This window comes from Nothoprocta perdicaria, unplaced genomic scaffold (genome assembly GCF_003342845.1).
Source record: "Nothoprocta perdicaria isolate Ctin4 unplaced genomic scaffold, notPer1 scaffold_218, whole genome shotgun sequence".
Classification (NCBI taxonomy): Eukaryota; Metazoa; Chordata; class Aves; order Tinamiformes; family Tinamidae; genus Nothoprocta; species Nothoprocta perdicaria.
Window position 1 is genome coordinate 399,403 of NW_020455399.1, and position 25,946 is coordinate 425,348.

General features: G+C 43.5%; 1 protein-coding gene across 1 annotated transcript in view; it reads right to left on the bottom strand.

Moving 5' to 3' along the window:
- Nucleotides 1–698: 698 nt before the first annotated feature.
- Nucleotides 699–25,946, bottom strand: part of PTBP1 (polypyrimidine tract binding protein 1) — a 25,677-nt gene continuing 429 nt past the window's right edge. The window contains exons 2-15 of the mRNA XM_026038884.1: nt 22,381–22,411; nt 14,386–14,461; nt 13,257–13,429; nt 12,279–12,425; nt 11,048–11,218; nt 10,113–10,223; nt 9,604–9,778; nt 8,893–8,982; nt 7,493–7,635; nt 4,759–4,792; nt 4,170–4,262; nt 3,566–3,782; nt 3,243–3,320; nt 699–2,842 (exon numbers count right to left, since the gene is read on the bottom strand). Coding sequence (XP_025894669.1) covers nt 2,710–2,842; nt 3,243–3,320; nt 3,566–3,782; nt 4,170–4,262; nt 4,759–4,792; nt 7,493–7,635; nt 8,893–8,982; nt 9,604–9,778; nt 10,113–10,223; nt 11,048–11,218; nt 12,279–12,425; nt 13,257–13,429; nt 14,386–14,461; nt 22,381–22,411 — 1,672 coding nt within the window. The 3' untranslated portion in view covers nt 699–2,709. The remainder of the gene's footprint in view (nt 2,843–3,242; nt 3,321–3,565; nt 3,783–4,169; nt 4,263–4,758; nt 4,793–7,492; nt 7,636–8,892; nt 8,983–9,603; nt 9,779–10,112; nt 10,224–11,047; nt 11,219–12,278; nt 12,426–13,256; nt 13,430–14,385; nt 14,462–22,380; nt 22,412–25,946) is intronic.

A 25,946-nucleotide genomic window follows, 5' to 3' on the forward strand; every position in this document is an offset into this window, starting at 1 on the left:
CCTCCCACCCCACCTTCCACAATACTGAACCTGTAAGAGCTGTTATCAAAATATACAATACATCTGTTCACCATAAAAAACTGGGTTTTGCTGCCCCCTCATGTCTTACAACAGGTATAAAAAAATTATAAATATGTACACCCTTTTGTTACTCACATTCTTTACATGCAAACACAGGGATCCAAAGGGCAAACCCACCATGGCCGGGTTTGGGGGTCCCTCCACTGCACTTGGGAGAGCACACAGAGCCCGTGCGCGCCTGGAGGCCCCGGACAGGTTTCATTCCAGGGAGCCTCTTCCCCCCTCGGGTGACGCACGCCTTGGGAAGCGCGGCTCTTCCCGCTCGGATGGAATCGGAGCCGGCGCTCCCGGGCTGCGGGAGGAACCCGCGGCCCTTCCCCATCCGCACCGGGAGGCAGAGGAGGAGCAGGAGGAAGCTCCAGCTGACACCGACACTTCAATGTGCCCCGCCGCAGGTGGGACGCAGAGAGCTGGGAAAAGCAGCACGGGACAAGGCTGCTCGTTAACGAGCGTGTTCCAATCAACAGGAACGACGGCTGAGCACGGACTCATCAGCCGAGCTTTGTGCCCAGCTCAGGTCGGGGCAGCGCTTTGGTTTGGGCTGGTCCCGGGCTCCTTGCGGCCCCGGCTGCAGAGCAAGGCAGCCCGGCCGCCTCGCGGCGCGGCGCAGCTCCCGGCCCCGGGCTTCGGGGAGGAACTAAGCAAAGTTAAGACTTTTCCAAACACTCAGTGCTAGGCAAGTCAAGAGCTCCCACACTAAGCAAGGAAATCGTAACTTGCAACACTAAGACAATTAAAAAACAAACTTTGGTCCACAATTTGCAGAAAAACCCTGAAAAAAAAGTACAAGATTCTTGTTATTTTGCATCCGAACAGGTTGCAGGTTAGAGGGAAATGTAAGGCAACATCGGATTATACAAAATAGAAGGCAGAATGGCCTGGAAAAAGAATTGTAAGCCAGGAAAAAAAAAAGTATAATCTGGGAAAAAAACGATCTGCTGCATTCTATTTTTAATAAATTCCCTTCCTATAACTTAAAAAGATTTGGGCTTGCAGTTTAAAAAAGTAAAAACTTTAGCCTGGGTCCTTTTACTTCAATTCACAAGCCATTTGTGCTTATCTCAAAACACTTTGCTTTAAAAATCTGCTTCACTTAACATGGTTTACCAGTCTCATTACATTACTCATCCTCAGTCATGACCTCAGCCTGATAGCTAAATTCCTGCCCTACAGTTTCAATTACCAAAAAAAAAAAAAAAAAAATAAGAAAGTACAGTATACAAGGGTAATACCACAAAGGAGTAAATTTAGATTACGCTTATACCATCTTATCGTTCTATAAAAAGGTACTTAAACTATTTCTTTTGCATATAAAGAGATTAGAATATTTGGTCAACTGGAAATATTGCTAGGCACAGATGACAGCAACTGCATCAAAAGTATAATACAAGAATTAAAACAAAAAAGCTCAAACGCTGAAGACATGCTATAAGAATGACGGCAGAGCTACATTGGTCTTGTTAATCTCAAATCAGGGGCACGAAGGTGACTCACGTGAACACCTTTCTAAATGTGGGACATCCAATATGTTTTTCAAATCCTAGCCAAGTATTTAGATATATATATACATACACACACACACGATTTAGGACAAACTCTTAATGATTCGTCTTCACAAGTGTCCAACAGTGGTTAATTTCATATCTTGATCAATGCTCCTGTGAAGGGCAGCGCCTGTTGATTTGCTGTTGACACTGGAATGTGATTTGGTCATGGGAATGCTTCCCCACCCAGGCCTTTCTGCTTCGGCCGAGCGTTAGGAACAGGGATCTTAAACAACTCCCACTTGAAAGGTTTGCAGATGGAGACAAACCACATGCAAATCCAAAGTGGCATGAAGAGACATGATACTACGCAGATCGAGACACTGCCAGGACCGGGGGATACAACTGCCTAAAGAGTCAAGCCCAATATTTTCTTTATCCACTTGCCAGCTTCACTTGTCCTTTTCACAATAAACAGATCTAGTTAGCCGGAACTCACTCATTCCCCTTAACTCTCCCAATCAAATCCCTACAGTTCAGATGTTTTCCCCAAAAGAAAAGAAGTTTAAGGCACAGGACAGCAGATGCACAGTTTAGGTAAGATCAATGCAACTTATTGTTGTGCTGGGTGAGCTGGGAACTCCTACACACCATGCATTTTGCAAAATCCTGACTCCAAGGCGCTAAAGTGAATTTACACAGTGGTTTTAGGTCTTTCAAGGCATGGATGGGTAAAGAAAATAAAAAAGGCATCAATGTGAAACCTGATAAACTTGTTAGGATCTGCTTTTTGAAGGGAGGAGGAGCAGGAGGGGAGGGGAACTTTCCCAGAGCAGGTTCCAAAGTGTAAACTTTAACTTGTGATTTTTATTTCAACAGTCAAGATTGTTACCCATCACCACAAGGTTAGCAATATGAATTAGATTTAATTTTTTTCTTTTTTTTTTAAAAACCGGTAAACTGATTTCTCTTTAAAAAAATAAAATCTCTGGTCTTTTAAGGTCACTTCAGCTGCATTTTTAAAGTGGCTTTTTTTTTTTCTGGAATGATGGAAGTTGAAACCCTAGCGTTCAGCCCTCTAAGGTCAAGGCTGAACCCGAGAGGTTTTAAGTCAAGTCCATTTTGTCTCACGCCTTCCAAAGCTTTAAATGGTGGACTTTGAGAAGGACACACGCAGGTGATGATTCTCCCCAAGGTCGTGATTATGAAGGTCAATGAGTGATTGAATTGCTTCTTCCACAGAGCCCATCTGGATCAGAGCCATTTTACGGTCCTTCCTGACAAGGCAGAAATTTAGGCTTAGTAACATCATTTGTTGCCCAACTCTACGCAAGTTTCCTCACCTAGCACTGAATGCCAGGCAGACGCTTCACAGCCACTTGGGTAACTGAGATCCATTTCTTTCCTTGTATATGGAAGAGTAAGTCCGCACGATAAACATGCATATCCAAGCAACCACCGTAGGCACCTTAAGTTGTATTTCTTCATCTACTGGGCATACTCACCATGCACTCAAACCGAGCGTCACCCTGAATCCTTTATTCTACAGGAGTCAAACACAAAAATAATTCCGTTCACCTGTGACTTATTCCAGGTTAACTGGAAGTCAGGATTACAAGTAAGTGCTTCTAAGCTCAGCATAAAGTAGACTGGGCCATAAGAAAAAACACAACTTACTGGAAGAATTTGAAGCCTTTGACCATCCCACCATTGCTTGAAAATAGCATCTTGAGGTCTTCTTCAGTTATTGAAGGTCTGAAAGAAAATAGTATTTTTTTCCAGTCAACTGTATACACAGAACAGGACCTGATGATGAGTCATCTAAGTCATCTGCCAGTAACGCCACGGGCTGGCAGAACTGTGGAACTACAGGGACATGGACAAGCTTTATTCCTGCCCACAGTGACAGTTGACTATATTCACCTTGAAATAAACTTCAATTCCAAACCCTTTCAATTCTTATGCACAGCCATCTAAGACTTCTCCATGCTGATACTTACGGAATATTGGACAGATGAAGAGTGGCAGAAGGGGGGAAGATGTTTTGGAAATTTTTGGAGCCTGGTTTCTTGAAACGATGGAGGGGAGAGTTTCCATAATCCTTGGTCAGACCTTGGTCCTCCTGCCCGTCACGGGGAAGCTGGACTGTCTGATGCTTGGACAGTGTTATACGGATTGGCTTCCCGTGAAGCTTCTGACCATTTAAATGACTCATGGCTGCAACGGTTAAAGAAAGCACCAGTTTCAGTTCTCCATGTTTAAACTCAAACTAGAATTTCACTCTATTTCTTCCCTATGGAAATATCACAGGCTCTAGGAATTGCATACCAGCCATTATTCCTCTACCTGATTTTCTCTTCCCAGCACTATTTTCTGACACAAACATACCATACCTCCTCCTTGCATTATACCCAATCTTGCATTATACCCAGGCTTGCGTTATACTCAAACTACATACGCAGGCAAGTTAATTAAGCAGTGACATTCAGGGGGGTTTCTTGTTGTTTTTCTAACAATAAGATGATAGCACTCTGATATTAAAACTTTGAGCAGTCATTAGGTCTCTTTGCATGTCCACTATCTGATATAGTTAAGTTTGCTTACCAAGCTGAGCCTGGTTGCCATCAGCCATCTGAACTAGGGCGTTCTCTTTCTTATTAAATAAAATCTTCACCCTCTGCACATCACCATAGACTCCTTCAGAAAGTGAGGAACAAAAACAGTCTTAGGTAGGAAAAATGAAAGCTCATTCAACTTAGCATTAGCTAATCAATCCAACAGCAAAAACATTCATTCACAACCAGAACTGATCTCATTCCAACCATGTTTACTTATTCTGCTCTGTTTAAGGAACATTTTATATAGCAGAATAATAATGGAACAATACATTAAAGAAAAGATACTGGGTTTCAGCAAAAAGCAAAAAATCTAACTGCCAGAAGACTGGACAATTTAGCATGCTACCACAATTTAAAACTCCTATAAATAAAAGACATGCAAAGCAATAAACCATGCATAACTGAACATAAAACAAAGGCAAACTAAAATTAAATAGCAAACTAAGTAAACAATGTAAAAATGAAATTATGCATTCAAAAATGGCAAACTGCAAACTGTACATTTTTGAAGTATCAAAAAAGTAATCTCAAATAAATGAAAAACAAGGTAATAAAAAGTGTGAATAATAACATACCGAAAAGAATAAAGAGGCATTGGGGTGTAACTCTCTTTAGAGAACAGCAGAGCAAGGCAGCGGAGGGACAGGGAAGAGGTAAGGAATCGAAGGGGAGAGCGAGGTTGCACAAATCGTCCACAACGAGGAAGGGCAGAGTCCCCGCAGGAAATGGCGAAATTGGTTGATGGATGATGAAGTTTTCAAGATGGTTAATATTGAAGGGCAGGTTGGTTTCCGAAGAGCAGGGTTTTTTTTTTTTTGGTTTTTTTTTTTTTTTTGGAAGGGGAATGTTTTTATTTTGTTTCAAGCAACAACAGGAAGCAGAAGTACCGTGCAGTCAGTTGGCAAAGAAATTCCGGATCAGGGGAAGAAAAAAAATTCAGGGATGGGGGAGAAAAGAAAAAAGTAGCAAAAAACACAGGTCAGTAAATACATAAGGAAATATGTAGTGTTCCATCAGTCAGATTTATAGAATTCTACATACAATATTTGTTTACAGAAACAGTTAATAGGTTTTACCTAGTGGAACACAATGATAAAGAAAAGGCATTTTTACTTAAGATATACAAAGAGATAGGAGACAGTATCACAACAGAGTGACTTCTACTGGCTTCAATGCTGAATTAAATTGCAGTCATACTCTGCAAAATAATGATCAAAATACCGTTTTCACTGATTTCCAAGCATTTCTAAGAAATGCCTTTGGACCAAGTCAAAAACAATGCAGCTGTGTTTGCTCCTTTAAGACAAGCAACTAGAGGATGTAAAATCTATATTGCATGTTTAAGTGGAACCAGAGAAGTCCCATTTGAATGTGAATCATTGCTCCGAAAGCAAAAGATTGAGGAGCAGTGGTACTACTTAACAAGGAGAAAAGAAAACCCAAACGCACACCTCCAAGCACTAGAGGTGCTTGCTGTAAGGGAGCTTGGTGCTACACCCACTAGAGAAAATTCCTCCCTTCCATCTCTCTCAAGGGGTTGATCTCCCAAGGCAGTAATCAATGCTGTTATCACCCCGGCACAGTACAGGAAGCAGGAACGGCCTCTCTGTGCTCAGGACAGCACCACGCAACACGCAGACGGAAGGCTGCGTTCAGTCGAGGCACCCAGACTGCCTCCACCCACTCTGAAAACAGTAAGTGGAATTAATTTTATGTCCCATGCATCTGAGCGAGGGGGGAAAAAAGCCCCACACATGAGAAAGGAGTCACTCTGGAGGAATACTGTCTCTTAACTAACTGCTTGTGGCATAGGTAAGTTTCTACAACACTGATTATACAAGCAATGGAAAAAAAGTTTTAGGTCTGTTAGTTCTCAGCTTCAGTCCAAGTATCAAAGTCTCTCTAGCCCAAAGATAAGCTGGATGGATAGTGAAGAGCTCATCAAAAAATGCAAGGCATGAAATAACTGGTTGCTCCTATTGAATAAAAACTGTGCACATTGTTTAGACAGCGCTCTTAAGAGCTGTGAACGTATGCAAATTTATATAGAATAAAAGGCTGTGCTATACCCCTATCACTGCCACCTTGTCCATGCAGAACCACCACAGGAAAAACACACTTGGCCATATTAAATTGGTCAAAACCAGCTCTTAACATTTAAGATCTTGGTCTGCAGTGCAAGTCACTGGGACCAAGCCAAAGACGACAGTTCCTGGAGCAGCACAAGACTTCCTAGGTGGAAAGAACTCATCCCAACCAAAGCTTGCCACAGTCCATGCCATTATTTCATGCCCTGCAGAAAACAGTAATGATAGATAAAGTCTGAAATACTAATTCAATCGGTTAATGTCATCAAGAGTTAAATATTTTTGACTATTCTTCATCACATCCAGACTTCCCCTTTTGATTCAAAAGAGGTTTTGTGGTTACTCTGACATTACTGGTAAGTTTTATAGCTTTATGAAGTTGTATTGTGTGTGCAGCCCCACCAGTTACTGTTTTCCATCAGTCTCATCGTACTCTATTGCACACACTAAAATGTTCTACACTTTCAGTCTGACAAGAGACAAGAACTGACTTAAAATCCAAAATACTCTTTATCAAATTCTCTCATGGAATCTTTCATTAACGCTTTTTATTCATTTTTAGTTGCTTCATTTTAAGAAGCTCAGATATTTCAACTCATTGAGATAAGTTAAACAGAATTGAAAATGTGAACTGAGTTGTTAAGGGTTTAACTAAGGAAAAACTTCCAGGAAAAAAAAAATTAAATGTGCAAGCACATGGCAAAGGAAATACTGCACAGGTACGACAAGGTCAAGCTGGCAGGGGTCCAGACACTACAGAGAAAGAGTAGAGGTCAGACTGAACTCTCTCTGTAGCTCTGAATTAATATATTAACTACTAGAACATGCTAAGAGGGAGGGGTGGGGAAGAATGGACATGACTTTTGTGACCCAAATGATACTATTCCATGGAAGTGGCAGGGAGATTCCAAATAAAAGGGAGGAAGGGACAGGCTTTGTAGTCTTTATGGGACAAGAGCAGGCAGGCAGCACCCTTGGCTTTCAAAGAAGAGCAAAGTGCAATTTGAGACAGACTTCCCATTTCTCCTCAGCAACTAGAGTACTGATCTGCTTTGAGGTTTACAACTGGCAGAGCCCATGTCATCTGCTTGTCTGGTTTTGCCGTTTCCTTTAGGATACAGTAGGATTTCACTTTCAATGAGTTTCAGCAAAATCTGTGTTCAGAAAGTGAAAGCAGAGGTAATAGGAAGAAGGAAAAAAGTAAAATTAGGACTCCACTAACCTCTGGATTCAGATTGCTAACCAGCAGAACAGAGTTCCCTGCCCCAGTAAGGCCGGGAATGGCAATCCGTCCTGCTGCAGCCGCTGCAGCTGCTGGGATAGCCAAAGGAGCTAGCGCTCCATGAACATTTGGAACTGACAAGCCTGAAATTAAAGAATATTAACCAGTAAAGAAGTTAACAGCACGTACTCTAGGGTATTTGCTGCACCAGAAGGGAGAACAGCACACCTTCTTCAACATGCAAGTAACAGTTCAAAACACAGGTAACCACACGAGCAGCAATAGGAGACTCCAATTCTGGTGCCACAGGAAGTGTTATCATCTCTAGGAGTATTTGCTCTTGCAGTGCCTGCTGCTTTACAGATGCCTCTCCACACAGTGTTAACTATAACGTTTTACAAGCAGAATCAGCACAAAGCCTCAGTTCTGTTGGTGCAGGAAAGTACCACAAGCAATGCATATGGAAAGGCCTTTCCAACTTGTGCATGCCCAAAACGCTTCATTCTTAACCATGCATTTAACTCAGATATCATATGCTACCATTAGCTAAGTCCTTCTGGAGTGAAGGAACATTTCAGTTTTATTTACATGCATTTCCAGGATGCTCAGTAACAGCTGGCACCTCACAGTATTAGCCCTCTAAAGGGAAGAGCTTTAGTCCTCATCCGCTCACGGTTAAATGAAATTACTTCTGTGTGGCATTGTACCTCTACCCAATGGGACAAAGTATTGACAAAACACGAGCGGTTGGAGAGAGTTTCATTTGTTTGTCATAAGCAAGGAAATTCTAACCAATTTAACAGAAGAGTCACTAGCTCAGTATGCTATGAAAAACAAAGTAAATTTGTTTTACTAAGCCTCCAGCAGGAGGATTTAGTGCCTAGAACCTCATTTAACCCGAAACAGTTATTTCTGAAAATTGCAATATTTTGTCATCTGCAAGTGGTCGGTTTCACAGAGCAACTTTAACAGTGTGATTAGGTTCATATTTAAATATTAGTGTTATTTAGAATATTTAGAAGTGAATGAAACTTGACTGCTTTCACAGCAACCAAGTTACCAAACTGAGCAACTTAGTAATTTAATACTCTAAGAGGAGATTTTAAATACAAAAAGCTTAATTGTCTCCCCCAAATACTTTAAGCAGTGCTTGCACTGTCTGTTTTCTTTCAAGTAGACTTTCCTGTTGCCACAGGAATATTGGTCTAGACAGAGGTTCTCAACTCCATTTTTCTATTCCTAGTAGCATTTACACTTGGAAACATCATTCCCTTCTACATCCTAATGCCAGCACTCAAGATTTACACGGCTAATCCCAACAAAAGAAAACATTACTTAGCTCTAAAACCTCGAGAGAGACTCGGAAATAATCAGAGAACCTATATAAAATTCCAACTTACGAAATACAGTACCTGCAGCCTGAGGGATTGCAAAGGTAGGAGGAAAGCCAGCTCCTGCATATGGAGAGGCAGAAATTATTCCAGGGGCACCTGGGAAGAGATATAAACATTACACATTAATTTGCACAGCAAGACAACTCTATACATAGCCAGAGTATCCTGAGGTCTCCATCCTTCAACTTAAGCACCGAGTGGAAAGCTAAGTTCCAATTATAAGCATTATGTCAGAAATGCCTCTAATACAATCTTGAATTTTGTAAGTAAATGAAGAAGTATTGACACAGAAGTACTCCTGCTCCGAGTGTGCTGTTCTGAAACAGCTGCTACAAGACGTCTGTTGACTAAACAAGCTGAGGAGCTTCCAGAGCTGTTCCACCACAAATTTTCAAGCTCTAGGCTACAATATCCCACATTATTGCTGAGATTACACGGTGCAGCCAGAACAGCAGATGGCACTAGCAATGCAGCAAGCAGCAAAATCCAGAAATCCTCACACAAAGCAAGAACAGCTTCCCCAACGATAGCACACATCTGCACACATACATCTGTCCTAGTACTTCATACTAGTCTCACCCACTGGTTACCAAGTTTTTCCAACTAGAGAAGACTAATTTTGTATGATCAAATTTATTAGGATTACAATGCCTCCGCCTTCCCACCTGACACTAGTATCAGTGATATCTGTCCCGCCCCCACTTCAAAAATCCTCACCAAAAGCAGCTGCCATGGTCTGATCGAGAGAGGGCTGGTTGTCCCCGGAAGGCAGGTCCGGCCGGGTATAATCTCTGCTCTTATCATTGTTATATTTTACATTGAGACTTGTGAGCTTGGAGAAATCTATGCGCAGTGTACAGCAGGCATTGTAGATATTCTGTCCATCTAAAGACTGCAGAGAAATAAATAATTCTTTACCCCAGGTCCATTCATACTAAATCAGGTAAGAATCAGAGAATGTGAAGTGTTACATCTCACCCAAGAAAACCCTGGTCCCTTAAGTTTCTTCATTTTATCTCTTTTGGTATTTACTCAAAATATTACTCTTCTAGTGGTGAAATTCCCACCACTTGTATTGGCAATATGCCACTACATCAGTGCTTGCACAAACATAATATGACAACAAATATTCCAAAAATGTTAATTACTAAAGTTGATCTAAACTAATAAATACCTGAATTACTTAAATTCTAAAGCCTGCTTTTAGCAATGAAAACACTACTCACCAGTTTGGCATGCTGAGCACTCACTGGGTCAGCATATTGTAGCAGGGCCTGAAATTGGTTGTTCTTTGTGAATGTAATTATTTTCAAGACTGTACCAAACTTGGAAAAAATCTGCAAAATAACGTTTGGGGCATTGTTATCATATTGCCAGTAGGTCAATTTCATTTATCACAGCATCACAGAGGGCAGAGGTTGGAAGGGGCCCCTAGGGATCCCCCCGTGCAGTCCCTGCTCCAGCAGGGACACCTGGAGCGCTGGGCACCCGGGTGGGTTGGGAGATCTCCAGAGCAGGAGCCTCCCCCCAGCCTCCCTGGGCAGCCTGGGCCATGACCCTGGCACCCTCACACCGAAGTTCTTCCTCACGTGGAGATGGACCTGCCTGCGTTTCAACTTGGACCCATTTATCTCCCACTGCTAGAAGCAAAAAAAGTTATCTTTTCATCCTACTAAGTTTTTCAGTCCTAAGTATTTGAGTTTCCTAACTACCCCATAGGTAATTGTTTAGCATGGCATCAGATTTAAACATGAGAGTTACTGAAATGCTCCCTTAATAAAAAGGTTTCATTTTGTGTGACTAAATTCTCACGCAGGGAAGATTCACAAACACCTTCATAATGTGGTATGTTCTCAAAAAAGCGGAATCTAGCAGCTACTTCCTCTAAATCCTAGCTACAGTTTCAAGAGCTTCATTTCATACTGATGGGCCATCAACCAAGTCTCTGGAAATTAAAGTTTAGATGGATGGGGACAAAAGAATCCTCATGGTCTAGAAAGCAGAACTTTGAGGGATATGTTCAGAGCTGCTCACTTCAAAGTTTGGTTTAGATGGATAAGAACAAGCTGTTAACAGTTATGTTGCAAATATACTAGCTCATTGTTTGTTGCTACACTTTCCTCCATGATGAGCTACAAGACTCTGCTGTAACGTGTTTTACCTGATGCAGAACATCCAGAGTGACAGGATAGAAGAGATTCTCCACAATGATCCTGAGGACAGGGCTCTGGCCAGCCATCGCCATTCCTGCATCCACGGCCGCCGCCGAGGCTGGCAGTGCCAGGTTTCCCGTCTGGACAGTATTCACTGCTTGCAGAGCTGCCTGGGCGCGCTGCAGAACCAAAGAGCCCGTTAGACACACGCTCCTGCTCGCAGAAATGCATACCCACATCCCCATCGGCAAGCTACTAAACTGCAAGACTAATGTGCAGCTGCTATAGGGATCCAGGAGGGAAAAAGACTTGGAAAATAAAGTCTGGGAAGAGTCTCCCTCATGTGTATGCCATTATAATGGGCTCAGCATTGTGCACCCAGTTCTGGTTCTCATATGCACCAAGTGGCATTTCATCTCTGCAACACTAGATCCTGATGAATGTCAATCTGAAAAGTGAGAGAAGGCAGCTGAATGTGCGAGGAAAACAACCCTGATAAGGAGGCTCAAGTAACTGGAGCTTCCTTCCAGTGTTCTCGTCCTGAACGTATGCCAGCATGAGCTGAGCCAAAAAGGGAACCTTTTACTCTCTGCAAAGGATCTGTCTTTCACAGAAACTCTAGATAGCACAGACAAAGCACCAAGAACTGCTGGTTTTGAGTGCTGTCTGCAAAAGCCAATACTCATTAGCAATGCATTATACACTGAAAGCAGAATTTCATCCTAGAGCTTCATTTTATATAAAGCTTCAAACATTACATATGAACATTTTCCAAGTTCATCAAGTCCTTAGATATCTATTCAGTTACTGTTGCTCATTAAAGAATGGTAATACATTGATTCTCAATCTCGTATTTGTGACTGTGTTTTGTTACCCTGACATTTCAAGGCAGTTTTAGTAGGTCATCTAACAATTTGAGTTAAAATCCTTTCAGGAGTCTGTAAGCTAGAAACTACTGGTAGAAAACATTGTTTCATCCCTACTGTTCCCAAGCAGCATATGAAAAAAACATAGCAAAGGGAAACACACAATCAAGAGCACTTTATTCTGAAAGTCACGCTCCAAACTATCAGAAATGTTTGTATTCAAATTCACAGGCAACAACCTGCTCGGCTCAGCACTATCACAGTTAAATCAAATCCCCTGAAACCCTTTCCTGCCTCCACCAGCAGCACGAACCAAAGCAGGCAGAACTGTGTCTGACCCTCCCACCAATGAGACAACGTAAAGAAAACTAACTGCTTGGTTTGGAGAGTTGTCCGTTTTTAGCTCCTTGTGGTTGGAGAACTGAATGTAGATGGGCTGGCTTCGAAGAACTGGAGTGACTGTGGTATAATAGTTTACCATGGTGTTGGCCGCCTCCTCCGTGTTCATTTCGATGAAAGCCTGCAGAGCAGTCAAATCCAATATATTCTGATATTATCAAAGCAGCTCACACTAGGAGACAGTGTTAGCACTTGAAAACATCATAGCACAATAACTTGAGAAACAACTTCATTGCACCAGTATTATAATGACTACTGCATTTGCATTCAAGTTTTTCATACTGGAGTGACAGCCCAGATTCCTAACTTATTATCATATTAACAGACCTCAATTCTCTGTAAACTTACTCATTCTTTCATGAGGAAGGGGTTGTAGGTGCCATTATATTAAGTACTTTCATATAAACATGCCACGCAACATCTGACAGGCACATTTTCATAACTAATATTAAAGATGTAGTATCTTATGTCATGATTAAAGTTGGCTTCCTTCTTTACTCATTAATTTGTAAGAGACAATTTTAGCTACCAAATGAGTGGACACCTCCCGCATCACCCAAGCGTATCTTGGCTTTACCCAGCTCATTTGGTGCCTTTGCAAAGGTATCCCCGGCGTGCAAAGTTAACGCTTGCAGCTACTCAGCTATCAAGAAGGGCAAGTGAAAAAAGCCAACTCATGCCACTGTTGTCCAAGTCATTTACCTAGGCTGTAATTTGAACACAAGCATAATGCCAATTATAAATGACAACCTAGAATTAGGTACTGAACTCCTGGTACAGTCTGAAAATAGCATTTTCTACAGCTCACAGAATAATCACGGAAAAGTAGAATACAGTATACAGAAGTTATTGACTCCTAATGCATGACAGTTGTTTAAACTATTTGCATGTGGTTTACTGATGACAAGCCATCAAGTTTGACATAATCATTACTTTCAATTTCAAGCACTACCTGATTTTTTCCTTTCAACATCAGAAGATTGGTGACCTTGCCAAAAGGTAAGCCCAAAGAAATGACCTCTGCCTCTGTGACGTCACTGGGGAGCTTACGGACGTGGATTACTCGAGATGGAACCCCAGCGCTTCTGCTATCACCTTTGAATTTTTTGCTGTCATTTCCATTAGCTATGGAAAGCAAAGAAATCACTGCTTATTAGAACATGTTTACATATTTACCACATTCAACATGCAGCGTGCGCTCCCCAGCCAACTCCTACTCTCTGCATTAGGCCATACCGTGGTGCAGCTCAGGCAGGGTTTGAAGACACGTGGTTCTCCTTTTTCCAATTACACAGGCGATGCGAGTGACAGAGCAGAATGCCACAGCAATGGAATCAGCTCTCCAGGGGCCATTCTGCAGCTTGTTTACCAAGTACACACACCCCACCCACCCGCAGCTCCGCTCCCCTTTGGTCCCAGCCACCAATCCCTCACAGCTGCTTTATTCTTTTCCCTTTGACTGGCACTCTGGGCAACGAAGCAGCTTGAGGAGCACATCTTGAAGTGAGCGATATTACAACCACAAATTCATGATTCAAGACATAATTTTGTATTAACTAGAGTGCACGAAGGGGAGGCATGAGCAGCACGGGGCCAAAGACATTAATGGACAGAGTCTGGCCAGGAGGCCACACTTAGGAAGAGCACACAGGGACTCAAAGGGCAACAGCAGCTCAAAGACAATTCAAGGCACTGGAACAAGCACAGAGAAAAGGTCTAGACTCAGCACCCAGGCATCCCCCTCAATGGGGTTACTTAGGGGTCTGACACAATGTAGAGGTAATAAAAAGCTCTAAGTCAATTATCCTACATTAATTCAACAGTGCTAGAGCTGCACCACTTTACAGCACAAACCATGTTTCAATTTCTGTGAAATACCTTCAGCAGCTGTCCTGCAAAAAACGTAATCAAGCCACTAACCCTTTAATGCAACAGGGCAGAAGTTTATTATCTTCAGCTCAGCCTTACAGCCTCCTAGCAAACACTAAAAAGGAGTAATTTTAAATTAAAACAAGTTGGGGGTAGGGCCCCATGGCATTTCAAAGCTTAGAACCGACTTCTGTTCTTAGAGATGACGTTACCTGCAGAGGAAGCGTTGCCGCTCATGATAAAGGGTCCGTTAGTAACACAAGCAGTGAAGAGCTCGTCAGATCCCCGCTGCAAAAGAAGAGGAGACAGGTAAGCTGAGAGCATTCTGCTAAACTCTCTTCAGGTACTTGGAAAGCAGGCGAACAACTGAGCTAAGGTTCAAAAAACCTGAACAGAAGTGCCAATACACTGACAGCAGGCAATCGGCCTCTCCCTCATAAATTAAACAAGCAAAATCCAATTTAGCAGGTGTGCAGCACTGTCCACTATCTCTGTTCAGCTTGGCATTAGGAACCTCAGGATTGTCTGAAGGCAGCAAGTCCTCTGTTCACATATCAGCTCTCCTACTATTTCTAGGGAGATAGATTTGACCATTGATATCAGATAAGATTATCATCCTTTTAGTTTAAGCTAGAACAATACAGCAGCTTATCGGAAATGGCAAAGCAGTTACCAAGAGTAAGAAACTCTTAAAGCTAAAAACAAATTATCAAAAGGATTAGTGCACAACTTAACTATCATGAGAACAAATGTGTGCTGCTACCTGACAAGGAAAAATTCTCTGGTAAATGGAGAATTAAGAGAAAATGGAGCTCTTTCATGCCCACTCCCCCAAGGGCCAGAGCAAAAACGTCAAATGACTAGAAAAGCAGCTACTTTTCACATTTCACAACAGTAAATTAATCTGTATACAATAACCTAAATTCTAGTACAAAAAAAAAAAAAAAAAGAAAATCAAATCACTGATTTGTTGTTTGCAGCCACAGTCCCCAGAAACCAGCAACACTTTCCAGGAGGGCCAGAGCACCCTAAAGCCTCAGCAAACATTTCAGAGCAAAGTCCAAAGATAGCTTTAACAGACAGAGAGGCATCGTGAGGGAGAGAAATCCCCGGGCACAGCTTGGCACGAGCCCCTTGCAAGGGCAGGGCTACCTCCACCTCTTTGCTCTCAGCCTGGTGCTTCCCTCCATTCCCCCCGCAAATAAAGTTAAACAGACTACTAAAAGATTTCCTCCAAAAGAGGTAGGGGGCAAAGGACCAAGCTCATCCCTGGCTCAGCTGCTCAAAAGCAGACCCCACTTCAGCCTGCGAGCATCAGGCCCACAGTCGCTCACCGTGCCCCATATCTAGTGGCAAGTGCAGTAACAGTATCTGGGCGACAACAAAAGCTCTCCGCTTATTCCCTCAGTAAACAGGTTGGAAAACTAGGTCACAGAAGGAGCCCCAGAACACTGAATTAGAGATATCTCATAAACAGCTTCATTTTTTCCAGTCTTGAATTTCTTGTTTGACTACTCGCTGCTAACTCTTCAAAGACAAGCTCAGGACTTTGATGTACTGAATGGGAAATGGGGGCAGGTTCCAGAGTCATGGTTCATGTGCGACTGCTGGTCACCTGCAACGTGCTGGAGAGGTCCCATAAAGGGTCACCAGGGAAGGCTCCTTGTTCTAGCTGAAGCAGTAATTAGGAATTGGCCTCAACACCTGTTCTAATTAGCCTGCAGTTTTAAAGTGCAACAGAGGCAGGCTAGCCCAGGAGATCCCATCTTTCTGATTAAATTAATGCATAAGGCAAGGTTTAAAATCCACCAGTTTGAAAACGCTCTTTGCAAAACCATCTACAAGTACAACTTTACATCGTGGTGTGAGTTACAACAGGCAGCTATTTGAAAGGGTATCTACGAGCAAACAAAAAACACAAACACAACAGAAGCTCACTGACCTACACAGTCTTGAAGAGCCTCCGAAACCATGGACACCATTCCCTGGGGAGCTGGACATTTTTTTTTTTTTAATCCCACCAACTTCAATGACACTGCACATTTCTGAGTACGCACAGCTCAGACGTTCCTAGCACAAATCAAGGTGTCTATGCAGGACATGCAATTACCCCTATGATCCACCATGGAAATGCTAGGAGAACAAGCCACTTGTTTGGCCGTCATGGAAGCAAAACTAGGAAACTATGGACTGGAAAACAAACATTTGTACCATTTGGTGGAAAGAATTTAAGTTTCCTGAATGAAAACTTTCCTAATAACTTTCCTGAATCAGGAAAAGGAAGCCTGTCACAATTTTAAAGATTGGTATTTTTCTCAGTTACAATTTTGAATACTCTGGCTCAGAAACATCCCTAAGCCGGAGACTAAGCAAACCTAAAACCTACAGGAAAGGCCACCTCCTGGCTTGCCGAGCACAGAGCAGCAACAGTGACTCCTTGGGCCTCTGCCCCCTCCGAGTGTGCAGATCTCCTCCTCCTCCTCCTCTCCCCCATGGGAAACCACAGTTCTTTACACACACCACAGTAGTTCACACAGTTATGCACCAACATGGAGAAAAGCTCCAAGAACCCTTTGCTCTGATAAGAGGTAGAAAACTGAGAGAATGCAGAAAGTATTGAGCATCTCAAGCACACTTCAGGAACACTGCCAGTTCAGCCCCAGAGGAATTAAAGAATTCATACTGTTACTTCAGCTCACAACTCTGCAAAGAAACTAATAAGCAAAATCCAGGCTGATGACATCACTCACACTCATCATATTACATGCCAACATTTTCTGCTGAGATTCAAGAGCTAAGAGGGGAACTAAATTTAAACTACTAGGAAGCATGATGCCAAATTTCCTTGTTTTCCATAGAAGACATTTTCAGCAGCATTCACCGATTTACCCCCACATCCTTCTGTTTACCCTCCTGTCTTAAAATACTCTTTGATGGCTTAAAGGTACTGCAGTGTAAAAAGCAGCATTCTAGCTCGGTCACAAACGGAACAAGTTGGTCAATTTTCCTGTGAAAATGTGTCTGGAGAGCAGTGGACAACTCTTCCCACTCCTGCAATCCTAATCAAGCTGGAAAGTTAGCATTAACGTAACTTAAGGAGCCTAACGAGTGCGGGTTCCGAGCAGGACTTTAATAGTGCACTGTGATACTAGTGGGTAAAGCCTACTGTTGTCTCACTGTCTGGGAGTAGGGACATTTGTCATCCAGCCCTCCACACCTCCGTTTAAGGCAAAATTGATCAGCCAGTCAGACTCCAAAATGAGTCGTGAAAATAGATCAGTTTGGTACACAACTCTTTATGGCTGAGCTTTACAAACTAATTCCAATGCAGAAACCCCCGCATCATTTACCAAGTTAAATCCACCACAGCAGTGAGGACACGATGCTGACACAGGCAATGTGGAGGGGAGTGTTTGCGTTCCGGCAGGCCCACAGCATGCACTATAGGCTACCCTATTCTGCGAGGCTGCGTTACCATGGAGGGGCAGCGTGAAGGGCCCCGGGCTCGTCCTGTGCGGACAGGGTTCACTGATCCCTGCACAGAGGGGCCAGTGACCCCAGTCTCCCCCAGGACACACACAGGACACCAGGTCCTTGCACGTTTCCACGCTCTGGAACTAGGTTAGTTGGTCACGGTGCTACCAAGAGACACTCACACTATTATTTTCCTACTGTCCACATTGCTGCAATAGCTGGCACTATTTCTGTAGTTTCAGATAAGACCTCTGAGTTCCTGAAAGACACCCATGCCTTGACTATTGCACATGAGCAACTGCTCCTGCAGCCCACATGGGAGATTGTGCATGAAGGGCGATTCTGAAGGGAGGCACCCACAAAGCAAAGCCAGATCCTCAACACCATCTCCTCGCCCCTCCCTGACTTTCATTCTCAGCCTGGGCTGCTATGGAGACGCCCTGAGAAACAAACCTGCCCTTTGAGCCCAGAAAAAGGTGTGGCCGCTTTAAATGGCCCCAAATTCCTGAGCTCCAGCACTGGAGCAATGCAGTCATTCCTGCTCCGTAGGGTAGCACACACCCAGCGCACTGCTCGAGCTGCAGCTTAACCATTAGCAAACCTGCAGGTTGTAAAGTCATTACCCTGAGACAGGTAGAGCTTTAGTAAAACTCTGTACAAATACTATCAGAGAAAAATACTGCCTGAATAATTCAGGAAAGAAAGCAGAACCCTTGAAAGAGTATGTTGAGACAAAGCTATGAAGTGGCAAACAATCTGTGAGGCCAGGAGCTCCACACTAATTCAACCCCATCTAAATTGGGATTGCATAACCACCAGAAGCAGCTTTGGCAAAGGAGCAATCACTACCTGGGGATTAGCGAGCACAGCCGTGAACCAAGCTCAGACCCTGCAAGGGTCTTAACAGGAAGCCTCACAGAAGAGTAAAACAAACACCACGGGGCCATATAAACGCTGGCATTAAACAAAGCCTCTCCCCTTGCTTTTTTGAGCAGACGATAAATGGGGCACCAGCACAAACTGCATTTGCTAGTCTGACCAAAAAAAACCTCAAAATAGATGTCACTGGCTTGCAGAAACAAAAGGAGCCAATCTCTACACTTGCGAGTGGCAGGATTATGAAGTAAAATCCCTGCTTGTGAAATGTCTTGCCATGCCTCAGCCTCACATCTGGGCTTCAACCAGTAGCTTCAACTTCGATTACACTAAGCGAACAGTTTTACTGGAAAGTTTCTCTCTTGCCCCTGCAAAGGGCAGTTATCTCTAAATTGCCGATACAGGTGTATAAAAACTGACTGTGCCACTTAAATCCTGCAGATTTAAGTTTTCAGCAGGCATGTGCCTTGCCGTGTCCACGGGGCTCATGTGTGATCATGCCTGATCAGAGAGGCCACAAGCACCAGCCTGTTGCAGCCTCCAGCTAGAGCCATAGGAGGGGACTGGAATTTCCTCGCAACATTCTTGGCCTTCTGCCTGCAGCCATAATTACTGTTCCCATGGCAAAGATCCTGGCTTGACCACAAATCACTGCTACAGTCAGCCTGTATCACACTCTAGTAAACCTTGTTTTAAAAATTAACTTCTCAAATGCCTTAGGAGCATAATGGCTGGCTGCAAATGCATGCTTCAAACAGCTCAGCTTCATCAAAACACTACAGGATTACTGAACACCTAGCTGCTTCTTCAGTAATTTTTATCTATAAAATACAACAGAACTTATAGTTAATGATTATTACAACTCTGCACTTACTAGAAAGTCTGACCTGCTCAAAGACCGTTACAGCCTAAAGAAATAAAGTGATACTTAGGCAAATTAAAGAGAGTGAACTTGTTCAAAGTACTTAAAAGTAGTAACTGCAGAGGACTTGCTACCCTAGCATCACGAAGACAATGCCTCCATTTTAAGGATGAACTTCCTTCCTTTCCAGATAGTAACAAAATTACAGGAAAACAGAAGTCCTAAGTCATGTGTTTCTAATCTGCAGGGCATTCCAGACCAAGCATCCCAAGTCTCACAGCAGCACCCTAATGTGTCTCCTACTTTCAAGAGTCTCAGAACCAGGTTAAATGCAAAGCCCTGAAATGGCTGCTTGGATTACCGTGCTGATAAAAACATTCCCCAAAATTAAAGTCCTTTAGAACTAAACCATCCAAGTACTGGGGCTCAAAGGCAGTCTTGGACCCAGCCTTGCGTGCCCCTCGCTTAGGGGCTCGGCCTGCAAGTTCCTGCGAGTGCAGCTTCAGGAACAGACACTAGCAAGGGAGCTCCATCCTCAGCTGAATCCTGTTGCCATTAAGTTTTAGAAATTCAACAGACCACAAAACTGTAGTTCTACTACATTATTTTAAGTTATTAGGCATTTCTAAAGAGCATCTGCCTCTGAATAGGGGAGAGAAAAAAAAAACAGTTAATCCTTGACGTGATTTCAATGATGCCCAAGCAATGAGACAAATGATGCTGAAGAAAGAAAGCTCCATCTCTAAAATTTCAGCAGGGAGATCACTGAAAAGCTTTTGAGATATTACAGAAAGTTTCTGCAGTGTCTTCAAACTACTGACTAAAAAAACCCCAAGGCAACAAGATAACAAGAGCAATGGCAATTCCAGAAGAGCTGTAGCCAGTGAGTTTTCACACTTACCACCAAGAGAAGCATTTTTAACAAGTAACACACACACGGTTTGATTACACATCCTGCTAAAGCAGTGAGGAGCCTGCAAGTCCCCCCACATAAGAACCTTGCCATCAGATGATCTTCCGTAGAAGAGGAACAGGATACAGGCCCACCAGCTGTACACAGGCATGTACAGGATATAGGCATAAAACTTCTTTACTTTTTACTAACTGTGCTTGTAAACAGGATTCAAGCTTATTTAAAGCAAAATCCATGACATGCATAACATCTTACAGCAAAATATTAAAAAACACAGCTTGTATTCAACGAACTACACTGGCATATTCCATATCTTATTTAAATACAATTAGATGCACAGCTATTTTGAAAACTTTTAAAACTTACCTTTGAGATGATTCACTTTTTTTTTGCTTCAGTCTCTAGATCGATTCATCTTCCTCAAAACCCACCCTGTCTTTCTTGCCAAGAAGGCTCATTTTTAACACGCACACCTCTTGCTACCACACAACTACCACCAGAAGAGCTGCACTCCTGTCCTGCATCGGAGCATCTCCCCAGGCCCCATCTGAGACATCTTGGCACTACTCTGAGGGACTGAAGTCACTCTGTGGATGGAGGTGGGGGTGCCTGCAATATCACATCCTGAAGCTTCCCAGGATTCAGAGAAGACTGGAGTTTGAGAGGCTTCCTGGCCAAGTTCTTTGGTTATATAAAGACTTAAAGCTGCAGCAACCTCAGATTACACACTGTTATAGCTGGCTGCGGGGACTTGCATCGAGCACAGTCTGCTTTCACATAGAGATGTATGAAACTGGCCTAGAGTGCTCAAGTGTTGACTTAGTCCAACTACCACGGCTTGATTAGCTATCAACCAACTTGACTGTAAAAATTTAGCCTTTTTTCTCTTTCACAACAAGCCGAATTCCTTCTTGCAGGAGGTCTCAACCAAAACTAGACACTACCGTGTCACTAAGATTACAATCCAAAACTCCACTGCTGATAATAGAAAATGCTAAACCACCCATCCCTTTCAACCATCAAATAGATCTCCTTCATTTGCTTCTCAAACTCCAAAGCAGTAACACACACCCCTACACATACAGCATCAGTAGCATCTCATTTTGTCTCCTCAATATTAAAAACTTTGCTGTCTACAAGCAATTTCTCTAATGCTTTTAATTTACTTATGTAGATTCAACAGAGCTCATACTACCCAAGCTCAACTCTGCTTAAAAAATAAGATCTATCGCACATTGCATCAGTTCACCAGCCTATATTCAAGTTTCCACTTGCAACTCTGCTTCATTTGTGTTAATAATGAAGAAGTTAACACAGAACTCAGGCCATTAAAAGGCTGTCAGATTACTGCTTTGAGGGCTCACTCACACGCACTACCTAATAAAAAATCTTACAGGGCTGAACTTGCTGTTATCCTGATTCCAGAACATTAGTGGCAATGTTCACTAAACAAAATAAAAACCCTTCTAACAGATGAAGGAGTGCCAGTCTATACTGCACATTCCAGTTTAGCATTTCACAGGAATGAGCTTTTATCCTGTGAACACAACAGGCTGTTACCAAGCACCAGAGATAAGGAGGCTCCTGTCAGCACTTTGAGTTTCAGGGCTAGGTCTGCACTTTCAAAACCCGAGACTAGAAGGGTAAAGGTCATATTTACTGTACTTGCAAGAGATAAAAATCAATAGCTAAATACTTTTGATTTTTTATGGCACACAAATTTGACAGAACTAAATAAGAATTCACATTAAGAGTTCCCCAGAAAGAAAGAACCATTCTGCATTGAGAAGCATTGCCTGCTATACAAATAAGAAGTGTGGCTTGAAGTTTTTGTAGGGGAAGGGCTGTTTCTAAACGCAGTAAAGTTTTCATGGTGATAATCAATGCCCAAATGCCAAGAGCTAAGTGCTGAGGCATAATAAAAGTTTTAAATGCACATGAAGCTAAGTTACCTTCTAGTTAAAAGCAATTTATGTGGTACCAGAAATAACCCTTTAAAGCTGAAGATCTACATTTGGTGAGACTAAAACTAAGTCAGATGCTGAGCAGTGTAAAAAGAGAGAAAAAGTGAGAAGTGCCTACCTTTGTACCAACTGTTATATCTTGGACAATGCTGTAGAAAAAAGAAAGAAAAGGATTAAAAAGTTAGACAGGTTTGCCACAAATATCCAGCATAGTTTACAGCAGTAAGAAAAAAAGCAAGTCAAAGTGCACAGTTGTCTTTGCAAGTGAGCCAAGGACAGTTTATACAAAGAAAAAATATTAGATGGTGATGGTGGAGACCCAAGCCCCAGCAGTGCTAGAGAACTGCAGCCCTTCCCCTCGCTCTGAGCTCTCTGCCAGCGCGGCAGGGAGGGCAGAACCCAGAGGCCGCGTTCACAAAGCCCGGCATTCTGCGCAGGAACGCGGCGGGGACAGGAGCCGGCCCTGGGCAGGGGCGCAGCAGCCACAGCCAGCTCCGGCGTCTGCTCCTGCAGCTCTCAGCACACCTACGATTAAAGGAGGTAAAATAACTTTTGCTGGCACGTCAGGGGGCTCTATCTCTACGGAAATTTTCATTTCAATAGTGAAAGGTACCAGAGCTAAGCAGTAAAGACCAGGAGAGCCTGGAGTCTGCGGCAAAGGGGAGCAGCGGGTGCTGGGCACGCAACCCTCCCTGACCTGCTGCTGCAGAGGAAACATACAGCGAGCCCTTCTAACAGACACCAAGGAAAGCAAACACAGTCACTTATCTAGCACATACTTTTAAACCTGTTAAACTAAGGCTTTCTGATTTGCTGCCCGACGTAAAAAGCAGTCAGAATAACACACAAAGTTACTCTAACGCATGCGTCTAACAAGCTTTTTGCTGTACCTCAAAGAGCTCATGCTGGCCCCGGCCAGCAGCAAACACGACAGCGCCAGACACAGCCACGAGAGCAGCCGCTTTCATTGATGGGTCAGAGCGACCGACCTGCCCCCAGCACGTCCCAGCCCAGGAGCCTCCCAAGCTCCCACTGCCCACAGAGGGAGGTCTGGGGAAACACACACCGAGAACTTGAAATATACTCTTATATATAACTTTTTTTTACAAAACAAACCCACTCCAAATCCTAGTAAAGCGGCATTGTAGGAAAATGCACAGTTGAAACAGTAGGTTTATAGGCTTGACCACCACTGCACCACGTGCTTTGACCCATCCTTCCTATAGCTGACACCACAGTCCCTACGCTCCCCGTAAGGCTCCAAATGCGGCAGGCTAACAGATCTACAGGAATTGTAGGGAAACCTGGCAGAAGGGCAGAAGGCATGGTAGTTATTTTTAAACAGCAACATGAAATCTGGAATATTCAGGAACAATTCTACGATTCAAGTGATTTAGTGCCAAAGTACTTAAATTAACTAGTTCTTTTTTCTCCCCCGCATGCCTGCAACACTTTATGATTTTTCAGGGAATTAAGTATTGCTCAATCCTATTAAATCATCCATGTTTCACCAGCTCCACAAATAAGGCCCAGCACCGGCCCGAGCCAGCTGGGCTCCTCGCTTCCTCCTCCATCCCAACGTGCCATGTCATCACAGCCCAGCAATCCGCAGCCCAACCAACCCGGGGCTGCCGGGAAGGATGCGACCGACGCTCTCCATTTCAACGGGCTGCTTCAACAGCCGCTGCAGGGGCACGCGGGGTCCAAACCCCGCTCCACAACACAGATGGGATCGGCTGCACTTGGAGGGGCAGCAGCAACAAGCCAATTAAACCCATCTGCACACAATTAATTTAAACATTCATAATCATTTTGTTAACATCACTAAATCTTCTATGAGAACACATTTCCATTTAAATATGTACATTTTTGCCCTGCAACTTTCATAACCCTAAATCTTTCCAACAAAGCTTAAAAAGAGCAAGAATCGCTTGTTTCTAAAGCTCTCGAACTTACCCCTAAGCAATTTCTCTTACTTCCTGTTGCTCTTGTGGGCCTCATACACAGGAAATGTTTTACATAAAGTAGCCTTAACAGGGAGAGCATTTAAAATTACCCAACAGGAAGAGTGTTTTTATTTGCCAGAAATTATTGAATCCTAGAACTCCTGTAACCTACGTGATCATGAGCACAATGTGAAGCAAGCACCAGCAACATTTAAGGTAATTTTATGTGGTACATTTTCAATTCCCATCTCCCCTCTATAAGCTATCATTTTTTTTAAGCTACTTTCTCTTGACTCTGACAACCTCAAATATGGAATTGATACTTCATTATTTCCAGGTGATAAGAACTGCTAATAAAGCCTTTCACAAAAACTGCTATTTATGTGCAATGGGAGTTTACAATGTACTAAAGGAGCGAAAAAATAAACTGCACCAACTAACACCTTGAGGCCACTTTCCACAGCAGTCTTTGTATACGAACTCCTTGCATGCTTTAACAAAGAAGGTATTCAAAAGAATTGTGGAAAACTGTAACCAAGTATCATTTTAGGTAAAAGCAGATATAAGGGAGGTCACGCACTGCCAACGAGACACAACACCTAACAGCATTTTCAGAGGAAACTTCTGAAGTTTCAGCACAAATGCAGCTTCCCTGGGGGAAACACATTATGCGCCGAGAGCTTAAAGTAGCAAATAATTAAAATTTCAAGACCTGGTGTTCTGCTCAAGTTTCTCCAGTAAATTAAGAACTAGTTTACGTGCATAGCAAGTTAGCTTTCCCGCGAGCTACACTGGCCACATTGCTGATTGAACTGGTTTTTAACGTGAAAATGGATGGTTTCACATGGGGAACGGTTTTTTTTTTTTTTTTTTTAAACCCCGCTCAAGTTGAGCAACTTCTCATAAGCAGCAGAGCAACCTGAAGCTCCTTGACACATAGAGGATCGAAAAACCCCAGTGTGTTATTTTTGAGATGAAAACAGTACCGAAACTGCCCTTTCCAAAGGGCTAAAAGCCTGACATGTGACCGTGCTTAATTGGCACCAGGCTAATACCGAGGCAAGGAGGCACTCACCAGGCTTCCCGTAATTAAAGTTCTGGAAAACACACTTTATGGGGAGGCTTTTAACAGGACTTTTTCTCTTTTTTTTTATTCCTTTTTTTTTTTTTTTTTTTTTTTAAACTGTGATGACTGCATTCCTATAAAATAAGGTAAATAAAGCCCCCAAACAGCGCGGGGAAGTCGGGTCACCGTTGGATATTCGGGGGTGACACGGAGAGCTCGTGTCTGACCACGCCGCCTTCATAAAGCGGGGCAAGGGAAGCGCTTGTGCACCCGGACACGGGAGCAGGAGGTAAGGGGCGTAAACGGCGCCCAGCAGTGGGCTCTTAAAAAAAAAATACAGGAAAAATCAAATAAGACAAATAAAAAAATGGGAAAAATATAATAAAAAAGGAGGCGGCCCTGCAAATCCCAACGGCGGTTCCGCCCGGCGGGGGGTTAACGCGGGGGCTCCGCCAGGTCCCGGCGCCCCGTTTACCGGCGGATCGATCACGAGCGGATCGATCGATCCGCGAGGCGCCGCCCGGGCCCTCAGGTGCGGCCCCCCCCCGCCCCCAGCCTCATTGCCCCCCGGGGCGGGGGGCGGGGGGCCTCAGGTGCGGCCCCCCCCCGCCCCCAGCCCGCCGGGCGCGCCCTGCCCGCGGGGGCGGAACGGAACGGATCGGGGGGGGGCGG